The 23,523-nt window shown below is 40.7% G+C and overlaps 2 protein-coding genes across 3 annotated transcripts in view; one reads left to right on the top strand and one right to left on the bottom strand.

Annotated features, from left to right (window-relative positions):
• zgc:162872 (BAR_ACAPs and ArfGap_ACAP domain-containing protein) overlaps positions 1 to 1,422 on the bottom strand; it is a 33,311-nt gene extending 31,889 nt beyond the window's left edge. The window contains exon 1 of the mRNA XM_034039764.3: positions 438 to 1,422. Within this exon, the coding sequence (XP_033895655.1) occupies positions 438 to 490 (53 nt within the window). The 5' untranslated portion in view covers positions 491 to 1,422. The remainder of the gene's footprint in view (positions 1 to 437) is intronic.
• Positions 1,423 to 5,898: 4,476 nt separating this feature from the next.
• On the top strand, positions 5,899 to 21,175 carry si:ch1073-184j22.1 (adipolin). Of its 2 annotated transcripts, none has more exons than XM_034039775.3 (8): positions 5,899 to 6,911; positions 8,739 to 8,861; positions 9,580 to 9,691; positions 13,185 to 13,390; positions 14,206 to 14,317; positions 16,758 to 16,848; positions 18,046 to 18,124; positions 19,893 to 21,175. In XM_034039775.3, exons 1-8 carry the CDS (start codon positions 6,744 to 6,746, stop codon positions 19,989 to 19,991), a joined length of 990 nt encoding a protein of 329 aa, XP_033895666.2. In that variant the 5' UTR covers positions 5,899 to 6,743; the 3' UTR covers positions 19,992 to 21,175. The 2 variants fall into 2 exon arrangements, with proteins under 2 accessions (XP_033895666.2, XP_033895665.2); XM_034039774.3 differs by having other exon boundaries at positions 5,900 to 6,911; positions 14,203 to 14,317; positions 19,893 to 21,171.
• The last annotated feature ends 2,348 nt before the right edge of the window (positions 21,176 to 23,523 follow it).

Genomic DNA, 23,523 nt, shown 5'->3' with positions numbered 1-23,523 from the left:
ACGTATTACACTATAGACCTCAAGCTACATATTACGCTATATACTGATATAAAAATAAATACTGCAGCCTGATCCCAAATCACTTCCTGTTGCGTAGGTCACGTTTTACATGACTACAGTAAACCACGGGAGTGAAGTTGACCTACAGCCCATGAAGGGATCAGTAATGTTTCATTAATAGTTGTATTTGAAATATGTACACAAAAATAGCAATGAAAGGAAAAACAAGAATGAAAGCTCGTGGGCAGACTATAGCTACAATGCACACAGTAGTAGTGATAATAATTGACCAGTACTTTTTTTTCACGTTAAGAACCAACTCTGATTACGGGACGTACACTGAAAAACTGCAGTTATAAATCAGATCAAATAGTATGTCGACGGCTTCCCAGTTTAACTCAGAACTATGCAACAGTTGTTTTAAAGCATGTACTGACCTGAATCTGGGAGAATCCTTAATGCACTCCTCGAAATCCACCAGACTATCCATGACTGTGTTGCACGACACCACAGTGCACAAAAACTACAGGACGTTTAATACGGCTTGCAAACATACAGATACAATTAAGAATCAATAATGTTGATAGCTGCCTTAAATTCCATGCCTGATTCCACCATGTTAATATTTTTTTTAAAAAAACGTTCTGCACAAGTTATTAAGCATACATGTATAATTATCTAAACACTTTGAAACTGTACAGAACTCAAAGCAACACGCATTGTGACTTAGACAATATTGCAAAGTATGAATATAAAAATATATTGTAACGGGAAGTGTTGTGTAAACAGCTACAACACTTAACTACACGAATAATTTAAATATTGTATTTTTTAAACAAGTGGCAAGCCAAGTGATTGAATTGCTAAGAAAGTACCGACCGACCAAGATAATATTAGTATGAGAAAAACGAGATACATATAATTCTTCATGATTTTAAACCGAATAACGATAAAGAGCTATATTAAATACTAAAAGTACTAAAACAGAAAACTTCCACAACGCTGTATTTTCCGTCATGCAAAAACAATAACTAAAAACACACAATATAGTTTATAAAAACCGGGGCTTTAAATGTCCATATGCCCGTGTCCGTTCCTGACCACGAATTTGAAAATTAAATTGTCGAATATATATTTTAAAATGTTACAAAAAGTTAATGGAAACAAAAATGGTAGATCAGCAATCTCGAGAGCCACAGTAGATATCCTTTTCGTTGCACTGACAGACAAACAGCACATACGTACTAGTAGACGATAGCTACAAGAACCAGGTCTGAGTATAGACAAGCCACTTCTTGTTTTATTTTTTATTTAATTTTTTTAAGTTATTTTGTTCGTGTTTTTTTTGTTTTGTTTTGTTTTGGTTTTTTTTTTTGTTGCCAGCACTTAAATGCATATCCGGGTATTCTGTACAGTAAATCCGCTTACTTTTGCAAGGGCGGTAGGGAGATTTTATGAGGAAGGGACATACAGGAAATACCTTGGAGGCGACACTGTGTAAGTGCAGCTACTTACTGTTCAGACACCTTACAAAACCATACAAAATTATACGTAATACTATCCTGTCAAAAACTTTGGACTACTAAAAGAAACCATATAATTCATATACATACATACATGTCAGACATTTCAAGATACAATAAACGTGTTTTTTTTTTTGGAGGGGGGGGTTGTGATAAATGCATGTCTAATTTCTTACATTTAATACATTAATATGTGAACAATATAAATTATAATCTTTAAAACAGTAAATACAGTAGTAAGGATTTGTTAAAGGGACTAGTGAAGTAGATATGGGTTGTTTTTGTTGTGTATGAGGTTTCCTTGGTAACAGTAGAGAATCTGGAAGCAGTTCATACGTTAGGAAATGGTTAGGAGTTCCACGCTGACTCAGCACAATGGTACTGTATGGTAAAGGGATATTGCAGCTGCCAGTCTCCGCTCTAACCGAGGAGTTTAAGTGTGCCAAGGCTCGATTGGAAATTACATTGGTAGAGTTACATGACGAATGTGTGAGGGAGGTAACACCTGTGTTGAAAACTGGAAGAAAGTGGGCGGCAAAGGAAGCTGTGGAAGATGCAAAGGCTGCCCTGATATCATGGGGCAAGTACAGCATGGAAGAGAGGGCCTTGGTCTCAGTTCAGCTCCTCCTACATGGCACAAAGCAGCCCCAGCTCAACGGAGGAAGCTGGTAATCAACGAGGTGCAAAAAGGCAGTTTCACAGGCCAAGCAGGGAGAATGTGGAACAACGCAAGATCGGCTGGTGAGATCTATGGACAATGGAACAGAGCAGGATCAGTTTCCTCATCAGGTCAACATATGATGTTCTCCCATCACCACATAACTTTAATCTATGGGTAAGAGAGGATCTGTGGCATCCTTTGTGTTCATCGCCAGCTACCTTAGACACATTTTGACAGGATGTAAGGTGGATCGTAGCCACCGACGGTTTACTTGGCGTCATGACCAGGTGCTGTGAAGTTTGGCCTTAGCATTGGAAGACAAGCACAGCATGACCAACAAGTCCAGGTTTACCCAGTGAAAGTGGGTTGTCGAGGATTTGTGGCACACTCCACAACTCAGTTTCTCAGAGACATCGGTTTCAGTGGTCAAGAGTTGCGACACATAGCCAGAATCACTGTCGAGGTGTTGTGGGCTAGTTGACGAAACACCAAGGATGGAAAGTGCCCACTTGAAGACCCAAGAGAAGTACCCTACTGAGCTCAGTCCAGGCGGTTGTCAGCTGATGCGATAGGGAGGCCGCACTGTGGTTGATCCCTGGAGCCAGCATTGCAGCTGTTGTGTGTGATGATGCACCAAGGAGGCAAAATAGGCTGATCCCTGGAGCCAGCATTACACTTCAGCCATCAAAACCAGGCAGAAGGATATCTACATCATCAGATGGAAGGAAACGCAGATGGATCACATTAGTTTACAGTAAAAAAAGCTATGTCTTAGTTGGTGCTTATCTTGGCGAGAGCTGAGACCAATATCAGCATGAAGTATTAACACCTACTCTCATGTAATGGAAATCATTTTTACTGTTAGACCATACCAAGATCATTTTTGGCAAACACTTAAAAAGATCAGTTTTAAGTGGCATTGAACTTATCTGTTCATTCAGTAATATCTATACTGAATCAAGTGCACCTTTATTTTGGAAATGTATCCTGCAGAATATTTGGAAATACTTTTTATTGTTAAGAATATTTTTTATTGTTTGGTTTCAAAAAGATTAAACTGAATGATAAAAACTTACATATTTTACATTTAAGTTTCATAATGGCCAAATCTACGTTTTTAAACCAAAAAACACTAAAAATTTCAGCAACTGCTGGGGATCAAATAAGACACAGTTGGGAATTAGAACAAACATTTATGGGCTTTTACTGGGTATCCAGCTGCTAAATCCCAGACAATTTAGGTGTAGAAAGTTAAGGAATTTTTAATTAATCCATTTTTTATTGGACCAGTTTAACCAGCTCTTGAACCAGCAAGAACCATTGAAAACCAGTAAACCACCAGCTCTGACCAGTATATACCAGTGCTGGTCATTGATAGAAATGAGGGAAATGCAACAGGTAAACCTTCCAACGTGATCTTATATATATATAACAGAGGTCATTGAAAATGTGGAACCTTATTCACTGATCATCTGCCTGTCTGTCTGTCTGTCTATCTGTCTGTCTGTCTGTCTGTCAAACTGTATGGAGTGAACACGATCACTGCCTTGCATTTTCTCAGATCTCCAACATTTATGAACTCCAACAGACCTTTTAGCTTGCAACACGCACATATTAGTTTTCACCACTAGATGTCACTGTCTACAAATAGTGTATCTGAATTCATCATTGCTAATCTAAATTTGAGTACTTTTTTACAGTTAAGTAAAAAAAAACAAAGAAAACGGAGCAGACGTGACAGCTACAAAAAGGGCCCATTTAAACCCAGTGCACGCACACACAGGGGACCAAATGTAAAAGATATTTGTATTAAAACGAGTCAGTCTGAAATGTATGTATGTGGCTGGGAGTATATGATAAACAGCCGTTAAAGATTTGGGCAAAATCAAGGCAGTTATCGTTTATATTTTTGGAATTAGGACCTTAAAAAACCCATTGGCTACCATTGATGTGCTCCTAAAGGTCATGGAGGTCAGTCACTGAGTCGCTCCTATGTTAGTGTCTAGATCTGTTCAGAAACAGAACACTAGCATGCCAATATTTGGAACAGGAAAAGTACTGTAATTTAGTCCTGTTCCAGTAGTATTTCCCCCACCCAAAAGAAATACATGAATATCCAGGTGCTGGTTGATAAGGCAGGGTGGAGTGTGTTCATTTCTGCAGTTTCATGTTTGTTTTTCTGTTAAGGCTGCAACAGTGGGGAGTTTCTAGAATTCAGATAGTCTCTCACATCCAGGAGCCTTGGTTAGCCCAAGACTGGTATTCAAATTTGAGAAAAATGACTCCCTGTTAGTTTGGCACCTGCTGTGGCCAAGCAATGGAAGACAGAATATCTTGGGTTAATAAAGCACACTGCAAGCAAGCATCTTAACCACAATGTAAAAGAGCTGGGCTTGTCTGCATTCATGGTTATAGAAATTTTAACCTCATCTCATCTCACCGACAGAGGTCAGAATCTGTAACAGTAGTGCATCCCACAACACTGCATGTTACACCCTCCCCAGTTTAACCTCGGCAATTGGCTGCTGATAATCTAGGAGATCCGAGTCACTGCACTTATGAGCTGCTATCTTTGCTAACCAAAGTGGTGAGATCGCAATGAGAATTGAATTCTGTCATCCATAACTATTAAACACTCACTAGTGCTGAATCTAGAAACACTAACAGAAACTAAAATTCAATGGCAAATGTTTAGACTAAAAGTGGTTTTCAATGTCTTCAAATGTGTTTAATTTGGGACACCACATTACAAAAAGGACATTTTGCCCCTGGAGAGAGTCCAGCAAAGAGTAACCAGACTAATCCCAAGGTTTAAAGGAATGAGCTAAAGAGATTGAGGGGACTGAGTATATTAAGCTGAGAACAAAAAAGAATTAGGGGGGACTTGATTGAAGTCTTTAAAATCTTAAAAGGAGTTGACCAACTTAACCCTAGCTAAATCTCATTGCAGCACAGAAACCAGTAACATAAGACAGAGTTTGAAACTGAGTGGAGAATGACTCATAGGTAGAAGAGACACTTTTTCACTTATGAAAGGGTTAACTAGCCATGTGTTGCTGTTGAATCACTGGGATCCTTTAAGACCCAACACTGGATGAGCACTGGTGGGCTGAAGTGTTCTTATGTTCTTATACACTTTAGCATAAACTGTATCTCTCAATGTGCTTACTGAACCAACGCAGCTGCTTTTAAACCACATAACCAGAACTGCATCAGTCATATTCCACATGAGTTGAAGGTAGGTGAAAAAGAGAGGCAATATTTTTCCTTTGTCTGCAGTCCGGTTGCAGACTGCAGGCGGTTTGATATTGGAATGAGAAATAACTGAGTTTTATAGACTGGTTTCATGGTGCAGCTGGAGATGTGGAATTTGTGTGTTTATAGAGCACTAGTCTCTCAGCCTGGAATATCTGAACCGGTACAGCCCCTGCATAAAACTGAACTGTTGTGCTTGCTCCAGGCCCCACTTTGGTTATGCTTTTGTTGTGATTGTAGGGGTGAAACTGGTCACTTCTCTATTTCATCATACAAAACTAATACAAAACCCACGAGATTCCAGTTGACTAATGAGACTTCCTTTGCTTTGAAGTGTCTTTCTCATATGCCACAGTGGGGGTTTTAAAGTCTTCTTGCTGCTCTAAACAGGCAGACAGTAGGACCCAGGGGAAACTAAATGTCTTTGTGAACTCTTAAAATGCAACACATAGTTAGACAGGATGGTTATAACATGCAGAGAGAGAGAGAGAGAGAGAGAGAGAGAGAGAGAGAGAGAGCGTGATACACAGACAGACTGACAGCTGGAGGAGATTGAGAGAGAGATAGGGAGTGAAGAAAACAGAGGGAGAAAGTGAGACAGATCTTCTGCATAAACAGTGTTTCCTGGTGAAGAGAGAGAGGGATCAGGTCTCTGCAACCTGGAGGTTCTGCACTGACAGCTTCAATTTACCAGCTGATTCCAGCCCGACTGTCTGTATCTAGACTGGGCATTCTGAGGGGACACTGGAAATAAAAAGCCATCTAGATCTAATAGTGCTGAGGACCCAAGCCTTCAGTGTTGAGCACGGATTGGAACAAGACTCATGTGGTAGTTCCCTGAAGAGATGTGGCTTTCCCCTGAGTGTCTTACCAAGAAGATGTCCCAGCTTTCTTTCAGAGTGGGGGGGATACCTGCTTGCTGTGCCCTGGGCTTCTCTGCACAGTGAGAGGCTCTTCAGCACCACAGTGCAAAAGAGGAGGGGAGCAGCAAGGAAGAGGAAAGTAAACTGAGCAATAGAAAAAACTATTATAGGTAAAGGGATTTTCTAAAACCCAACAAGGTAATAGAAGGAAGTGTTACGAGACTAAAATAAAAGTGAAAGAGTAAAATGGAAAAAAGGAGAAAATAAGAAAAAAACGAATTGAAGAAAAGTAAATAAGAACGGGGAGGGAGAGATAAAAGGAACGTGAGGACAAAGAGGAAGAACAGAACAGAAAACGAGTGAAACTAGTGACCCATATAGAGGAGGCATAGCATAGAGACTGCTTGTCCGGGCTGCGAGGCAGGGAGCGGAGGCAGGGACATGCCCCGAGGTTCAGACGTGCACCGGGCCGCGCTGCCCCTGCTCTGCGTGCTGCTGGTGTGGGGAGGCAGGGCGGAGAGGGGAGTGAGGGGCAGCCCAGACTGGCACACACAGAGGACAGAGGAGACTGGCAGGGAGTCCACCACCCAACCCAGCCTCAACATCCCGGTAGGTTCATGTTAGTGTTATCACTTAGAGAAGTTTATTCAACTAATTGTGTAAAAGCAAAATCATGTATTTGACTTTTTCTTGTCCAGCCTTGTCATGCATCCTGTAACACATTTTGTCATTTTTCCAATAGAAATAGCTCCAAATATTTTGTTGGTACTGATATATAAAATGCAGTTTATACTGTGATTTTCATGTGTTTGTGATGGGAAGATGATGTGCTTTAAAAACATATGGCTCATGGATAGACAGGCAGACAGAGACAGACAAACAGACAGACAGAAGTATTCTGTCTTCACTTTGGCTACTTTTTCCCAGGCAGTGAATGTGTCACCAACACTGTGAGTATCTATGTTGAGTGTTCTTAAGTTCACCAGTAGTTACCAGTTACCAGTTATGTGCAGTCAGATTTGTTTTTTGAGTAATTTATTACAGTAATATCATAGTGTGGTTGGCAAGACTGTCCCTGACTTGTAATAGTATTGAGTGAACGTTTCTTTTCTGCGAGTGAGAGATGGTCAGTCCTAATGTGTTTGTTGTCTATTGATATAAATTAATGCAAATACATTTTTTTAAAATTCACATTTTTAATTGTTTGGCAATACTTATTTCATGTTCATGTCAATATATATTAAATAATTGAATCTAGAATGAAAGAGAGTCACAATCAACCATCTATAGAGTGGAGTTCAGGAGAAGGGTCCCTCAGGATAATGATTCTCAGAATCAGAGGCGGGACGTCATCTGGTCAAATTAGTGCAGGAAAGAGTGGAGGTCAGGGGTGAGGCCTCTGCCGTTAGTGATTTAGTCTCTGCCATGCTGTCTAAACCTCATCAGTGCTCATTCAAAGTGTCATTTTTTTCCAAAACTGCAGCAGAGCATTTTGTTCTTTTTTTTTTAGGTTTTTCTCTTATTGGTAAAAGCATATTTTAGCAAATACCATGTGCCCACTATTCATATTCGGCGGTCCTGAATGAATAGTTTACTTTCCGGGTCTCATTTTGGAATGTATCTTACATTTATTCAAGAGTCTCCTGGGCTATTCGGGTATCCTTGTTCATGGAATAACTATAGGACTATGAACGCCCATGCTGTAGCCTCTATTTACCCCAGTGATCACAAACAGCACTAAACTACATTGATTACATCAACTATCATTAATGTAAAGAGCCTTCAATGAGGTGTTGTGTTATAACCCTGGGGCTCTTGGGATAAATGGTTGTGATAGGATTTGTTTAAAGAATGTAAAACATTAATAGAATGAAAGTATGCCAATCTTTTAGATTTCTATCAGTAAAGAGCTGCAACTACATTGATAATATTACGGCATTGGTGCTTCCCATAGGAATGCTATCCTTACTGACAGGTCTTGTTTTTTTATGTCTGGCCTGTCAGTCTTCTCCTTTTTCTTGGTCTAATTGCTTTGTTTGGCACGCAATAGTGAAGAGCTTTCTCTGGGTGTAATATGAAACTTGCTCAACAGTACATTCTATGTCATGATACTAAATAAAGTGGTCGTCTTGAAGCTGAAAAAATGAAAAGAAACGGAATCAATTCAGTGACAAAATATTCCACTAGAAGTCTCTCAGAACTTTGTCAAGTTGAGTCTTAAAGAATCCAAGTGGTTCCGCCTTCTTCCTTTTGACGTGAGATGCCCTTAACTGGCATAGTATTCCCATTAAGGTTTAAAAGTAGAGCATTCTAGAATCCTAGCACTTCCCTGGACTTCCACTCTTTTGTTTATTCCAAATGTATCACTTTCTGTCCCACCGTCTATCTGTCTTATTTCTTGATATTCATGACAACGTCACTTTTCCTTCTCTACAGGATACTGCCCCCCCAGAGCCTCGCTTCGTGGACCCCAAGATCACCTGGCTGTTTTTCAAGAATAATTCCAATAAAGGGGTGAACGGGAGGAAGGGGAACCGACACAGAGGGCAGAACCAGCAGGTGAGTGGGGGAAGGGTATGCAGGAACAGCCTGGGGACAGGCAAGCCTAATCCCACGAGATGAAGGAAAATCCACATTATTTCAGAGAGTCAATGACTCCTGTTTTCAGATGGGTCTGGTGGTATCCATAACACAAAGAGGCAGTCTCAAAAAGAGAGACCAAGGACAGGAAGGGCATGGACACTGAACTGCTCCACACACACATTGGGCTTGTAAACTGACATTGAAAATAAACTAGCAAATGTAACTGAGTCATCACGCACATGTGACCTTGCCTTAGCCCTACCTTAGTGATCTACCACCACTGGAAACAAGATAAAAAAATAGATAGGACAAATAATCACATGTAAAATATTTTTGGTTATATTTGATGACGACATGTTCTGTATTAAATCACACTGTCAGATTGTCATTGATTGGTAAACAAGGGCAAGCGATGGAACACTTTGTTTTGTGCAATTAGCAAGTTTTATTCAATTTAATTAAAACACATGACAGCTTTAAACATCTTAAAGGGAACTGTTCATAAACTCTGAGTATGTGCACAGCCCTACCTGGACCCTTGTGTTTTTGTGTTGAATCAACTAAAAAAGCTGAAATGAAGTCAGTGCCTTGCCTTTTCTGAACCTGCCATGTGGATCGAGAGCAGTGGGCTTCAGTCTCTATTGTGTGGTCTCAGTTTGGTAACTCGTTGCTATGTGTCTGTTTCCTCACCCAGCATGGGCAGCCTGGCCCCCCAGGGCCTCCAGGGCCACCAGGCCCCCCCGGCCTGCCCGGCCCAGCTCTCCCTCCAGAGGAGCTGCTGGAGGAGTTCAGGGCCCTGCTGAAAGGTAAGAATCAGGCCAAGGATACAGCTGAAGGAGCAGTGGAAGGAGAATGTCCTGTACCTGGCTCTTTATTGCTCTGATTGTCCTAGAGACGGAATGGGTTACAAAGGGTACATTGATGATATAAGCACTGACACGAGCCATTCACAGATTCTATAACCAATACACAGAGCAGGGTCAGTGGGCTGTGTGAGTGCACCCCCGGGAGCTGTGAATGGCCCTGATGAAACAAGCCAGATGTGAGATGTATGAGGTATTGGGAGGACAGTTGTCTTCAAGAACACTCTGCTGTAGTTATAGCTGTTATATAACAAGAGTTTCATTTTTTTCCTTGTTTGATCCTGGTTTTTAATTAAAAGTTTGACTTCCACCGAAGGTTGCATACAGAACTGGGCAGAAACATGACTTTACAGTGTTGTAACAGACTCATCGCTGTCAGAAACCAGACAACTGGATACGAAGTGGAGACTAAGCACAGAGCGTAGGAGCCACTTCTTCACAGTGGTGAGAGTGGTGAGGGTATGGAATAGGTTACCTAGTCATGCTGTTGATGCTGAATCACTGGGATCCTTTAAGACCTGACTTGAACCTGACCTGAACCAGAGAGGCATATCTTTATGTTCTTATGTTCTATGCTATCACAGGACTCTTTAAGATGTTTGTTTATCCAAACCATACCATGTGGTTTCATCACAAGATAACATGATTTGGCATTCTAATGTAAGTGATTGGCAGACAAATTCCACCTGTCCTATAATAATTACCTAAATACTCTCTCCAGCATCACCAAATCACTCCATTCGCCCTGCCTCTTACTAAGCTCTTCATTCTTATCTATCTGGTGCCTTCATTTTAATCAGCTCTAAACCAGCAGCAGCGTCACCTTGGACCGTGTTTTCAAGAATGTTTTTGATGCCGGAGTGATGGAGCTAGCAACCCCACTCTGGTCTGATCCTATAATAAGGGTAATTTTCTGGAGCTGGATGGGACTTGGCTCCAGTGAGGAATTCCATAGATTCCACCTGGGGGCATTGTCTCTCCTGCAGGGTAGGGGGCGGGGGACTATGGTTTGAAATTATCTTGGCATTCTTCCCCACGCCTTCATTTTTGGAAGATTACTTTCATTGCAGGAGTTGAAACCTGCAGGTGCGATGATTTACAAGGAGGAAATAGACCCAATTTCCCTGTTTCAGTGCTGTAGAGCTACTGGGCTTTTAGCAGTGCTTTTTGTTAAGAACATGGGACTTCTACAGACATCCCAAACCCAGGGTATAGACTCCCTCCCGGAAAAACAGACAGAAAGGATGTCAGTCCCTGAGCAAATCACTTAACCTCCTTGAGCTCTGTCCTTTGGATGAGATGTAAAACCGAGGTCCTATTGTAAGTGACTCTGCAGCAGTTGTTGATGTGTGGGTTCAATCCCTGGTAGAAATGTCTTGAAAACAAAGAATTATAAGAAAAATCTTTTGTAGCAAAAGTTTTGCTTTTGTGGATGAGGAAAAAAGTTACAAGAAATAGATGTCTACAATTATTTATTTCAGCAATTATTTTGCAAAACTCCAAAAATGCTAATTCAAAAGTATTCATACCCTTTGATGCTATGATAGTATTGTCTACAAGGTGCTAGAAATTTCAATTTGATAATGCAGAACCTAATTCTAGGATTGTAGGTGAACATTCTTAGAGAGTATAAAAGGGTTAGGCATAGGATGATTGCTGTCATTACCAATAAGTCAATATGCAAAAAAGTAAAGAGATATCTGAAGACCTTAGGCATAAAATTATTTATTGTCATAAAGCTGGAGAAGGATACAAGAAGATTTCCAAGCATTTGAGTATCCCAATTTCAACTATTGTTTCTATTATCAAAAAGTACAAGACTCATGGTACTGTCACAATGCTCCCTCGGTCTGGAAGAAAGAAGGTTCTTTCACCAAGAACAAGTAGAAGAATTGTGAGGAAGGTTAATAACAATCCGAGATTGACTGCCAAAGATATTCAAAGTGAATTGGCTGCAAGTGGGACTGGGGATTCCATTTCAGCCATAGGTCGAGTATTGCATGGTAAAGGTCTCAATGGTCGCAGGCCAAGGAAAAAGACACTCTTAGGAAAACGTCATAAGGACAATCGCTTAAAGTTTGCAAAATGGCATTTTCTGGTCAAAGGTTTTGTGGAGTGATGAAACAAAAATCGAGCTATTTGGTCATGCTGATAGTCGTTACATTTGAAGAAAGTCTGGGGAGGCATACACCATACCTACTGTCAAGTATGGAGGTGGTAATATCCTTCTATGGGGCTGTTTTTTCTCTAATGACACAGGAGATTTTGTTCCAATACATGGTAAAATGGATTCCATAGCATACCAAAAGGCCAATCATCTGAAACCCTCCGCTTCAAAATTTGGTTTGAAGCGCAACTGGATGTTCCAACATGACAGCGATCCAAAGCACACATCAAAATCTACTTCAGAATGGTTAAAGAATAAAATCAAGGTTCTGGAATGGCCTAGTCAAAGTCCTGATCTAAATTTGAATGAATTGGAACAATTTTGCGTTGAAGAATGGTCAAAAAATCACTAAAGAATCATGCCAAAAGCTGATTGACAAATATCCGAATTGTTTAAAAGAGGTTATTATTGCTAAAGGTGCCTCAACTAGCTATTAATTTCATTTTCTTTATCAGGGTATGAATACTTTTGAATTAGCATTTTTGGAGTTTTGCAAAAGAATTGCTGAAATAAATAACTGTAGACATCTATTTCTTGTAACTTTTTTTCCCCATCCACAGAAGCAAAACTTTTTCCTATAATTATTTGTTTTTGAGAAATTTCAAAAAATGAAACATTTTGAATTTAGGTATGTAAACTTTTGACTACAACTGTATATTTAAAAAAAAAAACACTCAGGAAGAGTCATTGTCTAAAAAACCAAAAAGGTTCTGAATTGTTTTAGCTACAAAGAGTCAAACTCCCAGAAGTAACTCCGCTAAGTGTCAACAGGACGTGCTGCTTGGAAAAAAAAATCTATATCAAAGAAACATATTGAGTGCATGTTTCATTCTGAAAATATGAGATAAATGCAGTGATAGTATTACATATTAGATAAGATGAACTGGAATTATCTTGTTAGCTCTGTGTACTTGACTGTGATGTAGTCATAGCCCATAGGTAAGCTGGAACAGCAAGCACCCACAGCTGAGTATGTTAAAACTCAAGATGTTACAATCAAGTTACAACCATAGCGTCACTGTATATTATAGACAGTCAGGGTTTGATTTTGCCTTTAAAAGTACCCCAGCGGTTGTTTGCAAAGGCATTCATTGTTCAATTTGGGGAGGTTTCCCTGAGATACATATTAATTGATTTCTTCTCTGGGGCTGTCAATGTTTTGAGGAATGGGCCTCACTGCAGTCACACTGACATGTTTCTGGTGCTTGGACAATGACTCTTCCTGCCGTTTCCTCCTGAAGGTTTCTGACTGTGTGTTTCTCCTGGCAGAGGCGGCAGCACACTGGGGAGACCTGGAGATGAGTGTGCGGTGCCCGCTGTGTAGCGGCCAGGGAGACGAGCCTTTGGGGGGCACTGACAGGCAGCCCGCTCTGGCAGGCCCATATCACCACGTACAGACCGCCTTCCATTGCCAGCTCAAGGGCAACAGCATGGTGCGCAGGCGCAGTCTGCTGGAGCTCAGTGACTTCACCTTTGTGAGTGGACACAGTCATAGAGATCGTTCAGTACTACTCTCGTTCTGCTTTGTTACAGGACAGCTTTTTCCCTTTTCTTTCTTTTTGGGGATGTGCAGATTTTTTAAATACAAATTCCTAGTTCATTATCATGAGGGCTATATTTTTCATGGTAAAAAAATGGCTTATTTCACGGTAGGTATTTCAAGATGCATCAAAATTGTTACATTATTATCACCTGCAGATTAAACACAATCTCGTGTAGTTTATTTAGCAGACACCTTTACCCAAGGCAACTTACAGAGACTAGGGTATGTGAACTATGCATCATCTGCAGAGTCACTTACAATTATGTCTTACCTGAAAGACAGAGCATAAGGAGGTTAAGTGACTTGCTCAGGGTCACACAATGAGTCAGTGGCTGAGGTGGGATTTGAACCGGGGACCTCCTGGTTATAAACCCATTTCTTTAACCACTGGACCACATAGCTTCCTTGACCCTTATAAGAGTTTACCATCGTCATTATGCAGTTTTTCCTATGTTTACCATGGTTTACCATGGTTTTAATTTTACTTTACCATGCATCTCTATGCTATACCATGCTTCAATATGCTTTATTACACTTTATATGATTTTACTATGATAAAAATGTATAGGAGTAGTTTAGTTCACATTTCTTTCTCTATTTTTTTATTTATTTTAAAAGCTGTTTGTATGATAATTCTTTCTCCAATGCGATTAAACAAGACATGTATCTATTTATTTGAATTACCTTGACCCCCCCCTCTCTCTCTCTCTCTCTCTCATGTTTTCTCTCGCATCCTTTCTTTAGCAGCCAGCAGGGGGCGATAGTCTGATCCAGAGGGGGCAGGGCTTCAATATCAGCAGCGGCCGCTACACAGCGCCAGTCTCCGGCTTCTACCAGCTCACCGCTAGTCTGCTCATCGGTAAGTGCCCTCCCTGATCATCTCCATCCCGGCTGGTTACAGGCACTGTCTGTCAGTCCTGCTTCTGCACAGTGCCAAGAAAGGATCATCCTTGAGAACTGGTGCACACCAGAAAACAAGAAAATCTTTGTGCCATGTGGCTTCGTCCCTTGCTAGCGCACAGTTTGACTCGTCAGAATTTAACAGAACTCAATGCCTAAAGGAAAGCTGTTTCATGTATGATTACCCTCTGAGTAAAAAAGAAAGTTCTGAATATACTTTTACTTCGATTCCAAATACTTTCCCTGCCCTGTCTTTTAATCTCATCTCCATTACCATAGTCATTAAACTCTGGGATTAACCTTCACTGCACCTTCCCAGTTGTGTCTTTGGCTGCTTACTGTTTAAATTTGTTTGACTGTTGTTGTGCCACAGGTCAGCACTGTCAACAAGTACAGTCCAGGTCGTTCCAACCATGTCCTTAATTATTACATTGAACCAGGTCCTGCAACAGGATTTGGTCTCAAACAAGCTAGTTGCTTGTGTTGCAATATTGAAGATATTGCAGAAGCAGTTGTTCTTATCATTTCAATTCTGTTAAGAATAATCATTTGGAATCCTGAAAGATGGTCGCTGCTTTTAAAATCAACCTATATTTTGTAGACAAAGTTGGCTGTAATAACGCACAGTGAATCCACCATTAAACATGGTTATGCATTGTAAAGTCCAGAGAGATATGGTAAAGTATATTAATACACATGACAAACCATAGTGAACTGCATAGTATAACCACAGGAAAAGCAAGGGAAAATTGCAAATTGACTGTGGTAATCTTTTATAAGGGTTAATGATCAAAATAATACAACTAATAATCCACACCTCCCCCCTTTGAGGACAGGTCTCCCCCTCCTTCGTTTGAGAACCAGACTCCTTTCATACAGATCCTCTTTATGGAAATCCTCTCTGCCAGTTGAGGGTGCTGGCTGTGTGCTGGGGTGTGTCTTCCCAGATAAGAAGCTGCTTGTGCCAGAGAACAGGGTGGGTTCCCTTTCCCAGAATTCCCACCCAGAGAACCAGCTCATTCTCCCTGGAATCAGGCACTGGCCCTGACCATCCTTAAAGGGACAGCAGCACAGAAACGAAGTGCGCCCAGCACACAGGCAGCAAGACATCCCCTCACTTCAAACACACAGGCACACATTCTGGGGTAACACTTATAAGAAACTGAAAGTTTTAGGTATAACCCTAATAATAGTATAGCTTCTCATGCTTTTCAGTCTTGGAGGCTTAGGTTCAAATCCAGTTCAAGTCACTAGTAAAATGAGTTTGGCATCTCTGAGTTTTTTATTGCTTTTTTTTATGGTGTTTGCAACCCATCGGCGTGCTTCTTATTGCAATCACAAAGTCAGTGTCATAAGAACACTTACGAGTGAGAGGCCCATCAATGGTCATCCAGTTCCTGGTAGCTGATTGACCTCAAAGCTGAGCCATTCATTCATGTTTCTGAACCGCCTGTCTGTGTGCTCCTGCTCAGGGTACTGGTTGTATTTCTGAGAAGGCACGTTCTGCTTTTGATCTTGTCACCTGGCTCTATGAATTTATCTTGCAAACCCTGTGGACTCTTTTCCTAAGTCAACATGGACCATGACTATCAGGTTCTCCTCAGCTCGGGCCACAGTTTGTGAACCCACGATGTGACGTCGCCTACCCAGGCACCCGGGAGCCAACAAACCATACAAGACCCCGGGTATCACTGCTGCACACCAGGCTGTCGATATTCCTGTCTGTGTTTGAGAGAGGCACTGGACTGAGTTAGCAGGGATACTCAGCACTGTGGTGGGCTCACAAAGCTGCGAGAGGAAGCTCCATGGATCCACCCCTCACTGTACCTGCCTTGGCCCTCACATTACATGGGCACTAAACCCTTTAACACTCAATGTCATAACAGGCTGACTATGAGGATATTGGAGTAGTACTTTTTTTTTTTTTTTAACAAACTGTTGCTTGCAATGGATCTGTACAGTTGGAGAGATGCTGTGTTTTCCCCTGCCTGTAGTAATGTCTTGGAAAGGGTCCTTAATAGTGTTTACTGCTTCTGTGGAGCTCTGGCTTCAAACCCACTCATTCCCTCCTCTGATGCCATTGTTGCAAGATATGAAAAGCGCGTTCATGTGACATATTTGACCTGACATGTTTGACCATGTTATGCATTAACCTTAGTCCTTTTTTTGAATGTAACGAAAAGTAACTATTTATTATTTACATTACCAAATGTCATTACCTGACTGAAAAGGGAACCATTACAGTTACAAGTTACTGAAAAATGTAACCCGATTACAGTAACATGTTACCAATTCATTATGACATTTAATTCAATGTAGTTTGAGAGATTCTGTGTTTTTCCTGCCTGTACTCATGTTTTCTAATGTCCAGTGTATGACCCTTCCCCCCTCCTCCACAGAGCACAGGGAGTGTCACAAGAAGCTGCAGCCCAGACCGGGAGACTGTATCCGGGTCTCCATCTGTATCCAGTCCCTCTGCCAGCGCAACATGTGAGTGCCGCTGTCCCCGTCTACAAAGCCATTCAGCACTGCAGTAAATAAATCATACTGGGGTACCACTGAACTTGTGGGATGGATTGCTCATTAAAATCCTGAGCATCATTGTGAAGAGGAGAAAATTATCTATTCAGGGTTACCAAGATATTTAGTAAGTGAGTGGTCTAAGGGAGGAATAAATGGGCAATACAATTATTATTATTTATTTCTTAGCAGATGTCCTTATCCAGGGTGACTTACAATTGTTACAAGATATCACATTATTTTTACATACAATTACCCATTTATACAGTTGGGTTTTTACTGGAGCAATCTAGGTAAAGTACCTTGCTCAAGGGTACAGCAGCATTGTCCTCCACCTGGGATTTAGATCATAAGTAGAAAATAAAACAATTGTATGTGCTTTTAGAGAAGGCAACTTCAGATGAAATTTTCCTTTTTTTTTTTTTTGTGAGGTTTGCAATTATTCTGGCTCTTATTGCAAGTACTCATATATTGTCTTTTGTGCTTTGGCCTGAACTCTTACAGTAAGCAGCTCTTCAGTTATAGTTTTCAGCCACAGACATATGTATCATAGGCTACACCAGCCAAAATGTCTAAGTAAGCACCAGCACCATCTAGTGGACACCTGCTGTGGATCAAGTTTCCTGTTTTAACTATATGGCGCTAGTTCTGAACACAATAAATACACTTTGGTTGAACTAGCCATGGCAGAACACTAACACACAGTAGATGACAGTTGAACATTCAGAATGAAGCTTAAAAAATTTAACTGTGGGTTTGGGATGGTAAAAATTAGCAGGGAGAAATGTACAAGGTCGCTTTTAAAAAATTCAAAATCAGAGCTGTCAGTATGATGAAAAAGTTGAAGACTGTGACATATATCAACAGTATGTGCAGACTAGTATAGAATGAGAAATGTTTAATCACAATTTGACAAGTGGTTTTCTATACATATGCAAAAATGTGTGACATACAGATGGACGGATGTGCCCCCATATATCGCCAGAATTTGATATTCACAATAACTTATGCTAAATAATGTTACTACAGTACCAAGTTTCATGACTATTGCATAAGTGGTTCTCCAGGTCTTTTTGTACTTCTGCAGTGCTCAGTTTGAGACCATGTTCAGGTGCGAGTTGTAAACACACCAGTAGTGAATGATTGCCTTCTCCTGTCTCTCTCCAGGTCCTTAGAGACGATAGCTGGAGGGGGGTCTGCTGGGAGTCTCTTCACAGTCTTGACCACCGGCACCTTATATCTGCAGGTACTGAACCTCAATTCCCCTTGAAATGACACTTACTTACCGGACATGACTGCTCACTTACTATATATTTCATTCGGGTTTTACTCATTGTTTCAATCACTTTATGCACGGAATACAATACTGGTAATTATAATTTCCATCTAGTATTGTGTTTTCATAAAGGAAATATGTCCCACTAAGCTCCTCTTAACATTGTCAGTAGATACAAGGAAATTGAAAATTGAAGTGACTATTTTCTAAAAAAAATTAATAAAATCTTTGCTGTGAATCTATGCAGCAGCCTGTCTCAGGCTTTTTTTTGCTTACTATACTGCAACCAGCTTGGGTCCCCGGTTCAAATCCCGGCTCAGCCACTGACTCATTGTGTGACCCTGAGCAAGTCACTTAACCTCCTTGTGCTCCGTCTTTCGGGTGAGACGTAATTGTAAGTGACTCTGCAGCTGATGCATAGTTCACACACCCGAGTCTCTGTAAGTCGCCTTGGATAAAGGCGTCTGCTAAATAAACAAATAATAATAATAATGATTTTATAGTTTCTTTTAGTGCCAAATGGTCAAAAAGCTCTTGGAGGTCTTTGTAATTGTTTTTTTCTTAAAAAAGGAATAATTATGGTTTTATTAAGGAAGAAACAGCTGAACTCTGAGGTAAAAATAGAAGAAAGTCAAGTTCTGCTTCAATCGGTGTGTAAGGCAAAACGTTAAAATACTTGACTTGTAGAGTTGAATTTATAATTGAGCGTTTAACTGTATGGATGATAACATTTATCTCACAGCGAGGTCCTGACAAGGAAGCAGAAGTTGAAACATTCTGAACAGCTGTACATTGCGCTTTGAGGTTTGAGCCAGAGACACTATAGATCGCCAGATGAAATTACCTGTTAACCAGTAGGCTTGATGAAATGCGTTTCATCATCCGCCAGTCCATTATGTAGCCAGCTGATAGAACAACACGAAGCCCTTTAAATAACAGATTGGATTATGATTACATGTTGCTACTATCTTTTTGTCTGCGAACTGATTACAATCAGAATGCTTTGTGGCTTATCGCCTTAGGCCACTTTACCCAGAATGCAATGTGACTAAATATCTTGCCCACATTTTCTTTTTTTTAATTTAGTAGTTGCCAATTTCTGTATTATTTTCTCCCAATTTGGCATATCTAATTATTTTGAGGCTCAGCTCACCGCTACCACCCCTGCGCAGACTCGGGAGTGGTGAAGACAAACACACGCTGTCCTCCAAAGCGTGTGCTGCCAGCCGACCACTTTTTTTCACATTGCAGACTCACCGTGCAGCCACCTCAGAGCTACAGCGTCGGAGGACAACGCAGCTCTGGGCAGCTTACAGGCAAGCCCGCAGGCGCCCAGCCAGACTACAGGGGTCGCTGGTGCGCAGTGAGCCGAGGACATCCTGGCCAACCTAAGCCCTCCCCCACACCGGGTGGCGCTCAACCAATTGTGCGCCGCCTCCTGGGAACTCCCGTCTACGGTCGGCAATGGAACAGCCTGGACTCGATATTACGCACATTTTAAATGGAATGCTGTTTTAAATAGTTTTACTAGAACAAAGTTTGTAAGTTAAGAGGTAGAGCTGGCCCTGTGAGTAGGCAGTGTGTCCTTGTTTTCAGACCAAGCTTGGGCACTTAACTAACTTCTGGTCACCTGTTTGTGTCCCAGATCAATTGCTGTGTATAAAACAGGAGCACCATGAAAGCCAGTTCTTAGGAGAAATATTTCCCAACCATTAAAATCCTTCTCTCTCCCCTCTAGGTTGGTCAGTACATCTCTGTCTTTGTGGACAATGGCACAGGCTCCGCCCTCTTTGTACAGAAGGGGTCGAACTTCTCAGGGATTCTATTGGGTGTGTGATTCCTGGGGACCACACCCACTTCTTCCACCAGCGAATCTGTGACCTTCTCCAGAAATGCTTCAAGGAATGTAAAAATTATCTTTCTTTCAAAGAGGTACAAGGCTGTCATGAGAGTCCACCAAACCAGACAAGAGACCGCAGAGTTCACAGACAGGAACTGAGAATGTGTCTTGGTTGTGGATCAGATAGCAGAGACTCCAGTTTTAAAAGCCAAGGAAGCATTTTTGTTTTTCAGTACAGTAACTGCAGCACTGAGGCCTGCATGGCAGTGAGATGACTATTGAAAACCCAGGACTGTCTTTTCACTGGCAGCGTTTTCTTAACGCAGCTCCCTGCAGTCTTGTTTAAGTTATGTTTGTAAATATCTTCAAATTATCATAAATTCTAAGGTAAAAACTAAAAGGGCATGATTTATTCAAGGGGATACGCCACAGATGGATTTCATTAGAGCATTTTACAGCACTGATGTCTTGCATTTTCAGGGGTACTCCATGGATACCCCAAGTTAAGTAAAGTGCTTCAATACGATCCAGCTGTGGCTTTTCCCGTCGGGGTATCTGTTGAATTAAGTCAACCCCAAACTTAAGTAGACACACATTCTGGCTAGTGCCGTCATCTGTTTAATAAAGGCACTAAAACGTTTGTCTTATTTACCTTATATGTTTGTAAATAGACATTTGCTTTGAAAACTAATATTCAAAGATGTGTATTTTTTCAAGTTCAGCGCTGATGTGATATAATTGAAGAATACTAGTTTCAAATGTAATGTTTAATGATATTTTTACTACCCCTTTGGTTCATCTAGCCTGTGTTAAACACGTGTCACAGACTATATCAAAAATATTTTTTAAAAAAACTAAGTATTGCATTATGAACCACTCAGAATGATTGCAAATCATAAAAAAAACCATAATACAATTTAAGTGTTTACCTAAAAACTATATTTATTGCTTCTGATCTGAATAAATATTGGCATTATATTGTGCTTGGTTTGTGAGGATATGTTGGTGTGTGTCTTTTGAATTTTGTGTAACTGTGTGCCCTGTCTTTAAACAATTTAAACACAACACACTCCATTCATTCTCAGCTCTCCAGCACTGTCATTACCCTGCACCTTAATAAAGGACACTAGTGTAAAGATGCCAGTCTTGGCTCTACAGCACTGTCAGTTAAGAATATACTAACAACACATTTCAGAATAGTTTTTGTACATGACAATTTGCTTTTGAGGCGAGGGAAGGTGAGTGTGAATCCACTGGCAGAGATTCAGGCCTGCCTTGATAACTCTCGTCCACATCTGTGAGGAATCAGAGACACTGGAGGGCTGGGCTGCTCTTATCGATGGGAGCTGATAAGCACACTGCTGTCTACACTCCACAGCTGCGACAGGCACTGGTGAGTACAAGCTGTGGGGTGGCACAGTACCTGAATATTCGACTCTCCCTGAAAACAGACTCCCTCAAACTGGGGTTTATTGGCTGTCAAAACCATAGATCCGCTAAATCTCTCAAGGCAGATTTAATCTGCATTGGAATATATATATATATATATATGAGAAACGTTGTACTACATCATAGCCGTGTGCAGACACTCTATGTTGAGTGTTATAACTCCAGCTTCCTGGAACCCAATGATCTTACTAATTTTAGGATCTTCTGGACACCACTGCTTTCAAAAGGAAGCAAAACCTATTTCAAAAGACTTTGGAAATGAAAAGCATTTGCAAATGAAGATAACCCTTGACCCACACTTGAACTGACGTCTGCTAGTTTGAACCCAGAGAAGAGACGAATCTCAAAGCCATGGCTTTAACTGCAACATGAGAAGCCCTTATGCCAGAAGGACTGGCTTTAAAGACTTTCTTTTCATCAGACACATGCATTTTGTTAACGTTACCTGAACTAAGCAGGCAACTGCTCTTACCAGCATTAACCCACCAGAAACTTTCAATACAAGTAAATTACTTTCAAGACACAGCCACAGATGTTCATTCCCATGAGAGGCAGGTTAATTCAGGTTTCATTGTGATCAAATGTTGCGATTCTGTGTGTGAAACATAATCTTCTGAGGCAATGCACAACAGTTGTACAGTTTTGTCAGACAATTGACTGCGTAAATTAGGCTGAGAAGTTCTACTGCAGACCTGTAACTACACAAAATAACTGCAAATTACCTGTTAAAAAAATGTAATCCTAGGTTTGTCTATAGAACACATGGGGTACTTAGATTGAGAAGAGAATGCAATGATTTGAATTAAATAAACCAATTTAAATCAACATCAAAAAGTGCAAATCCTCAACTGACAGTTTGAAACACGTTTTTTCCTTGGAACTCAAGAATCTATTATGGCCCCAGGTGTCGATTGAAGCCTTAAGAATGTAGCATACTATAGCTGCTGTCCCTTAGATTTCGAGAGGAGACTTTTTCATAGCTTCAGTACCATTCATTTCTCATACACTGTATAAACTTGGATAAGTATGGGGCTATGAGCCGCATTCAAAAAATGTTTTACTCAAGAGTTATTTTTAAAATATATAAGGCTGTATTTTTTTCACTGTAAAAAAAATAAATGGCTTAATTCACAGCATTACAGGATAAATGTATTTCAAGATAAACATAATATTTATTAAAGCAGATTAAACAGCGTCACATTCAAAATTGATCTAGTTATTATACAACAAATATTTAAATGCTAAATTATATTATATATATATATATATATATATATATATATATATATATATATATATATATATATATATTTTTTTTTTTTAATTTAGTCATCGCCAATGGTTTTTACCCCGTTTTTCTCCCCAATTTGGGATGCCCAATTATTGTTTTTATCCCAGTTCACCGCTGCAACTCCCCGCCGACTCGGGAAACGGAGGCTGAAACACGCGTCCTCCGAAACGTGTTCCTGCCAATCCATTATTTTTCACACTGCAGATCCACAGCGAAGCCACCAGACCTAGAGTGCCGGAGGACAACACAGATCTGAATGGCTCCACTGCAGACCCGCAGGGGTCAGCCACAGGGGTCGCTCATGCGCGGTGAATTTCCCTGCCGACCTAATCCCTCTCCACCCAGGCACCACCCCCTAGGAACCCCCGGTCATGGTCAGCAATGATACAGCCTGGATTTGAACCTGCGATCTCCAGGCTTATAGGGCGCATCCCACACTCCACGCGGAGCGTCTTTACTGGATGCGCCACTTGGGAGCCCTAAATGCTAAATGTAGAATATTTTTGTATTTTTGTTTTTATTATGTTTGCCTTTTAAAGTTAGAAATCTGCTTAAAAGGAGCTAAACCGAGAAATTCTGTTTTTTTAACCACTTCCTAATCAAATCTGAAGAATATATCTGCATTCTCCAATGTGAAAGACAAGAAAAGAAAAGAGGTTTCCAGCACAACATGAGGACGTGCTGCGCTAATGTTGCTGTGGTGGACTCGAGGAATAGATTTTACACAGTTTAAATATTTCCTCTGAAAAGGACAGTCACAGATAGCAAAGGGTATGCAAATCAACACGG

Source organism: Acipenser ruthenus, chromosome 17 (genome assembly GCF_902713425.1).
Source record: "Acipenser ruthenus chromosome 17, fAciRut3.2 maternal haplotype, whole genome shotgun sequence".
Taxonomy (NCBI): Eukaryota; Metazoa; Chordata; class Actinopteri; order Acipenseriformes; family Acipenseridae; genus Acipenser; species Acipenser ruthenus.
This window is presented reverse-complemented; position numbering and strand designations above follow the sequence as displayed.

What these genes read in the sequence shown, in the direction of transcription:
- si:ch1073-184j22.1 (XM_034039774.3), top strand. Translation starts at nt 6,744, where the DNA reads ATGCCCCGAGGTTCAGACGTGCACCGGGCCGCGCTGCCCCTGCTCTGC. An exon ending in GTTCAGGGCCCTGCTGAAAG is followed by an intron (nt 9,692 to 13,184) that starts GTAAGAATCAGG and finishes TTCTCCTGGCAG; the next exon opens with AGGCGGCAGCACACTGGGGA. An exon ending in CACCGCTAGTCTGCTCATCG is followed by an intron (nt 14,318 to 16,757) that starts GTAAGTGCCCTC and finishes CCTCCTCCACAG; the next exon opens with AGCACAGGGAGTGTCACAAG.